Below are 6000 nucleotides of genomic sequence, written 5' to 3'. Positions count from 1 at the left end.
CCTATCTGTGTGTTCAGTGCGAGATCAGTGGCCGGAAGTCTTTTAACCCTTTCAATAACCTTTGGTTCCCACTTTCATGCATTGTTGTGCCACTTTTCTATTTTTGCACACGTACTTTTACGTGTAGTCACTTCAGGGCATTGTATTTTATTATTGTGATGATTTCTTATTGTTATTAAACCTGTAAAAAATGCTTTGAGAATATGGAGCTGCTGAATTAGAAGCCATCTTTATCACTGCGGTATACAGCCAGCTGACTGACGGGAAACACATGCTTCGGTCAGTCATAATTTCGGCAAAGTCCCCTCCCCTGTGACGCTGGCAGCGGTGAAGGATATTACAGCGCTGCGAAGTTTGGTCTTCAACAAAATGGCCGCCATTATCTTTCGTGAACTTGAATTTACTTTCGTTTTTCAATTTGAATAACCCCGGGACGCCCTGTGATGACGTCAGTGACTCGCGACCAGTAAACTTTGCTGTCTGGCGCGGGGGTTGAACGGGGACTGTTGGCAATTGTGTGACCATGAGTCTCCCGGGAGGGAGTCCGCCGCCCAGCTACCTGCTGGTGAGTAGTGTGACGGCTCCCCTCCGCTCGTTCCTTGTCCCGGCCGCCATAGGAGTCCTGATCACTTTGTGCCCGGGCTATAAATGGCTCCGCATGCGGCAGCAGATTGGTGACTACCACAAGTTCCCAGTGCATCTTATGATTGGGGGCGCTGTAGAGTCATTCCGCAGGAGCCTCGGTGACAATCACTAATGCATTCAGCTTTCCTAGAGTCCTGAATGGCAATTCTGCATTTTCCAGGATCCCACAGTATTACTGCACAGTTTGGGAAATGTGCTGTTCAGGAGCATAGGAAAGCTGGGTGATACGAGAACAGGTGCTGTAATGGTGGCCATTGTGGTGACCGCTATAAAGCTGAGGCCGTGTCCGCGCCTTCTTTTCTGTTGGTCTCCTTCGCTTTCTGACCAGGACTGCAGTAGAGCTTCCCTTTTAGCCAGCAAACCAATAAATGAACCTGACAAATCCAATATAACTGGAGCAGAAGACCTGTCCGTTAACGGATCCAGCATGCGTCATGCTGTAAATAAAGCCATCTGTTTACCTTGTCTTATCGCAGACAGTGGTGACATAATGCCAGTGTACTCTCGCTAGAGTGCTGCTCCGGTTCCCTTAGACCTGAGGAGGCCGGTGTAGTTATTTAGGAAAATCCATGTTAGAATGGCAGTAAAATCCTAAAGCTGGACCATCAAAAGACTCATTAATATTAGAGAATCTTTCACAAAGCCATTCTGACATGGATTTTGGCAGTAAGTACACCAGCCTCACAAGGTCTATTTAATATTATATGCAGTTTGTCTAGTAAACTCCGGGAGAAGTCCTCTAGGCTGAGGCCACATGGCAACTTTGGCTACGACACCTGTGGCGAGGTGACGCTGCTTCATTGCAAGTGAATAGGTCACATTGAGAGTATGATGACTAGCAAGTCCCAAGAAGTCCAACCTCGTCAGGTTTTTGGCGCAGTAACTTCTGGGTCTCAATTCACTTGCATTGTGCTGTGATGTAGCAGCGGCACCAAGCGATCCTTGGATGCGTGACATGTCGTGGGCAAAGTTGTCGTGTACGCTTTTGCTGCTTTTTTTCTGCAGCAAAACCTGAGTGCTTGGCAGGAAAGAAGCTGCAGCAAAATCAAATGTCTTGCTGCTTTTTTTTTTTTTGTGTGCGTTTTTTCATTTTTTTTCCCATTCAATTCAGTGGTGGAAAACGCTGAAAGAAGTGACATGCTCTGTGTCCAAAATACCAAGCAAAGAACAAAATACTGATGACAAAAAAAACCAATGTGTGTGCATGAGATTTCTGGAATCTCACAGACATAGCTGGTACTGTAAAATAAAGCTGAAATTTAGCATTAAAAAAAAGCAGCAAAAACGTCCAGTGTGAACTTAGCCCAATAATACTCTTGAAGTCTGTCCCAATAATCAACAGCTCCACAGAAGATGATGACTGAAAAAAGTCCCAAAGAGTGGTCAGAAACACTGCTGCTTGGAGAATTAACAGCTGCCGTTTGTGTCACTAGCACCGTCATTACTGAAGTGCCCTTTAGACAGTGCAGAGGATTAGGCCATGTATTAGTTTTAATAATAAGCACATGCTGACCATCACATTTCATATATTCTTTCGCTTTTTCCTACATAGGCTTCTCTGAAGGCTGACTGTATCAATAAACCCTTACCCCTCCGATGTCAAGACCTTATCAGAGTAATTGACGATTTTCCTGCAAAGGTACCATGTTCTATTGTAAGCTGTGATAATAGCAGGCATTAGTGTTTGTGCATTATGTTCTCTTTCTTAGGGTGGGTGCGGATGATCAGTAAACGCTATGGGTTGGACGCTGTGTACTTGTACAGCATCCAACCTGCATTGTCCAGATGTAACAGCATAGTGGATGGGATTTCAAGAAATCCCATGCCCACTATGCGACCAGAGACGCCTGCAGATAACCCGCGGAGACGGACATGCAGCGCGTCTTTCCAGACCGCATGTCTTCACCACAAGATAAATATCACGCATACAATGCATTGAACGCGGTAAGTCTGCACGGTTCAGTGAACACATGCAGATTTACCTGCGTTCAATAGACGGCAGCGCTTTGGACTCAGCAGACATGTGCAGCGTTCCAAGCGCTGCCAATTTCTGAACATATGCACCTACCCTGAGGGCAGGTGCAGACAACTGAATTTTTAGTCCGAGAGTGATCTGACAAAACATTGACTCACACTCAGACCAATGTTATTCTATTGGGCTCGGCACAGATGTGATTTTTTTTTTTCCCAGAGGAAAAAAATTGTAACGTGCACGAGTTTTACTTGGCCATGCAGACCAATGACTCCGTAGAGGAAAACATCAGACCGCACTCAGATCACATCCAAGTGCGGTGCGACTTGTAGATTTGAGAAAATGGAGACTTTTTTTTTCTATCTTCTCATCCAAGAAAATCAGGTCGAAGTGTGGTCCTCTCGGATGAAAGAGATAAGGCCTGTGACCCAAGCCTTTGGGTAAAGTCACACGTACTGTGCTCAGTTGCACAAGGAAACATTTTAGTGGAAATCCCATATTACAGCGCCTGCCATGGGAGATTTCAACAAAATAAACATTTTGACATCCTTTCATTGTAAAATGAGGGACATCAGATGCAAATCAGCGATTTAACCATTTGTAATTTTTTTTTTTTACAGTTAATTTGATTTACAGCAAAATGCACACTTGGATCTTTCTGCCGTGTATGCAGCTACCTTTTATTTATCTACACTGTATTATTCACAATGTGCATTTGTTTGTGTACAATTCAATCAGAATATATTTTTTTCATTATAGGAACTGCATGCCATCTTTCCATGGCTAGTAGAGCAGGTGTTTGGCAGTCTGGATGGCAGCATTATGGGCTGGAACCTAAGATGCTTACAAGAGAAGATGACTCCACTGGAATTCCATTCCACATTGTTTTTTTTAGATCCCGTGTGAGTCCATGTTGTTTGCGATCCATTTTCCTCTTTTTGAAAAATGATGGCTTGTTTTTTATGACAATGAACTGCTTTTTTCTTTTTATGATTTAGTGGTGCAATGATGAAACTAGTCTACAAACTACAAGCAGAGGAATACAGATATGATTTTCCTGTTTCATTCCTACCCGTAAGTAAGCCTTTATTTGGTATGCAAGGGGGAAGTATGGTAGTTAAAGGGTTTAGAAAAAAAAGTCTTTGCAACCAGGGCTGTGAAGTCTAAAGGTACCTTCACACTAAGCGAGGTCGCTAGCGAGATCGCTGCTGAGTCACAAGTTTTGTGATGCAACAGCGACCTCAGTAGCGATCTCGCTATGTGTGACACGTAGCAGCGACCAGGCCCCTGCTGTGAGATCGCTGGTCGTGTCGGAATGGCCTGGACCTTTTTTTGATCGTTGAGGTCCCGCTGGGTAGCACACATCGCTGTGTTTGACACCTTACCAACGACCTCGTTGACGACTCAGACACCGACACATAGGCATGCATTTGCGTTGCCTTTTCCACACTCCTCCGCTCTGATTGGTGGTCGCTACTGCGTTCTGATTGGCGGTCATGCCTTCAACAGAAGGAGACATAGTAGCGCTTCCATCCTTTGTTCCTGACCGTGTGGTGGTTTGCAGATCGTTGTAGAGTTCTCCGGCCTGCGACTCCTCTTCGATTTATCTATTCTTCAACGGTTCTTCTGACACCTTTTGTGCACGGTAGGTATCATTTGGGGTCTCAAATGCGTTCCCACCGAAGGGCTATTGTGTCGCCTCATAAGGCAAGGCCGCCACCAATCAGAACGCAGTAGCGACCACCAATCGGAACTGAATGGGCGCGGAAAAGGCAACACAAATGCACGCCTGTGTGACTACAACGTCACACAGGACGTCCCTCATCGAGGTCTAAATCGTCATAATAGCTGCCATGTGACAGGGTCACAACGACCAACGAGGTCGCTACACGTCGCCGCATCGCTGCTGCGTCGTTGGGAAGATCTCACTGCTTACTGTAGCGCTGTCTCTCCTGCGGGCGGTACGTGCACACGGAGGAGAGTGCACACTGTTCTCCGTGTGCACGTGTGCGGGACGTATTGCGGTACGTGCTGCCGGAGAAAAGCGGACATGTCTCCGTGTTTTGCACATGGACACATGGTCCGTGAAAACACGGAGACGTGCACAGACCCATTCATTTGAATGGGTCTACGTGTGTCAGTGTCTCCGGTACGTGAGAAAAACTGTCAGTACACGTACCGGAGACACTGACGTGTGAAAGAGGCCTAATGAAGGGGACATGGTGCTGTCAAGAGTAGCAGAGGATTGCAAGCAAAGCTAATTTGCATATGTATGATAGACGAGTTTCAAAGCAAGGAAAGACCAGATAGGAAAGAAACAGGTATAGTTGTAAAGGTTTTACACTGCCCTAGCCTGACAGATTCAATTTGTTTTAACTGGTAGTTTTCTTTTTCCAGGGCCCTGTACGTGCATCTATACAGGAGAGAGTCTTGCCTGAGTGTCCTTTCTATAACAAGATCCAGTTCCCGTCCGCTGGAGGACTAGGACTACATTTGTCTCTTAGTATCCTTCTTATTGCTACAGGAAGGTAAAAAAAGATATGTGTGTGTGTATATATATATATATATATATATATATATATATATATATATATATATATATATATATATATATATATACAGTACAGACCAAAAGTTTGGACACTCTTTCTCATTAGAAGATTTTTCTATATTTTCTTGACTATGAAAATTGTACATTCACACTGAAGGCATCAAAACTATGAATTAACACATGTGGAATTTTATACTTAACGAGAAAGTGTGAAACAACTGAAAATATGTCTTATATTCTAGGTTCTTCAAAGTAGCCACCTTTTGCTTTGATGAATGCTTTGCACACTCTTGCCATTCTCTTGATGAGCTTCAAGAGGTAGTCACCGGGAATGGTCTTCCAACAATCTTGAAGAGTTCCCAGAGATGCTTAGCACTTGTTGGCCCTTGTGCTTTCACTCTCCAGCTCACCCCAAACCATCTCGATTGGGTGCGGTGACTGTGGAGGCCAGGTCATCTGGCATAGCACCCCATCACTCTCCTTCTTGGTCAAATAGCACTTACACAGCCTGTAGGTGTGTTTGGGGTCATTGTCCTGTTGAAAAATAAATGATGGTCCAATTAAACGCAAACTGGATGGAATAGCATGCCGCTGCATGATGCTTTGGTAGCCATGCTGGTTCAGTATGCCTTCAATTTTGAATAAATCCCCAACAGTGTCACCAGCAAAGCACCCCCACACCATCACACCTCCTCCTCCATGCTTCATGGTGGGAACCAGGCATGTAGAGTCCATCCGTTCACCTTTTCTGCGTCACACAAAGACACGGTGGTTGGAACCAAAGATCTCAAATTTGGACTCATCAGACCAAAGCACAGATTTCCACTAGTAT

General features: G+C 44.9%; 1 protein-coding gene across 3 annotated transcripts in view; it reads left to right on the top strand.

The window, feature by feature from the left end:
- Positions 1 to 435: 435 nt before the first annotated feature.
- SMPD4 (sphingomyelin phosphodiesterase 4) overlaps positions 436 to 6000 on the top strand; it is a 92910-nt gene continuing 87345 nt past the window's right edge. The window contains exons 1-5 of one of the 3 annotated variants that reach the window (XM_069757359.1): positions 436 to 565; positions 2198 to 2284; positions 3377 to 3519; positions 3616 to 3691; positions 5015 to 5120. In XM_069757359.1, coding sequence (XP_069613460.1) covers positions 524 to 565; positions 2198 to 2284; positions 3377 to 3519; positions 3616 to 3691; positions 5015 to 5120 — 454 coding nt within the window. In that variant the 5' untranslated portion in view covers positions 436 to 523. The remainder of the gene's footprint in view (positions 566 to 2197; positions 2285 to 3376; positions 3520 to 3615; positions 3692 to 5014; positions 5121 to 6000) is intronic. The other 2 variants (XM_069757366.1, XM_069757349.1) reach the window with 2 other exon arrangements.

The sequence above is a fragment of the Ranitomeya imitator genome, chromosome 1, assembly GCF_032444005.1.
Source record: "Ranitomeya imitator isolate aRanImi1 chromosome 1, aRanImi1.pri, whole genome shotgun sequence".
NCBI lineage: Eukaryota > Metazoa > Chordata > Amphibia > Anura > Dendrobatidae > Ranitomeya > Ranitomeya imitator.
Note: the sequence above shows the minus strand (reverse complement) of the source record. Positions and strands in the feature narration are given on the sequence as shown.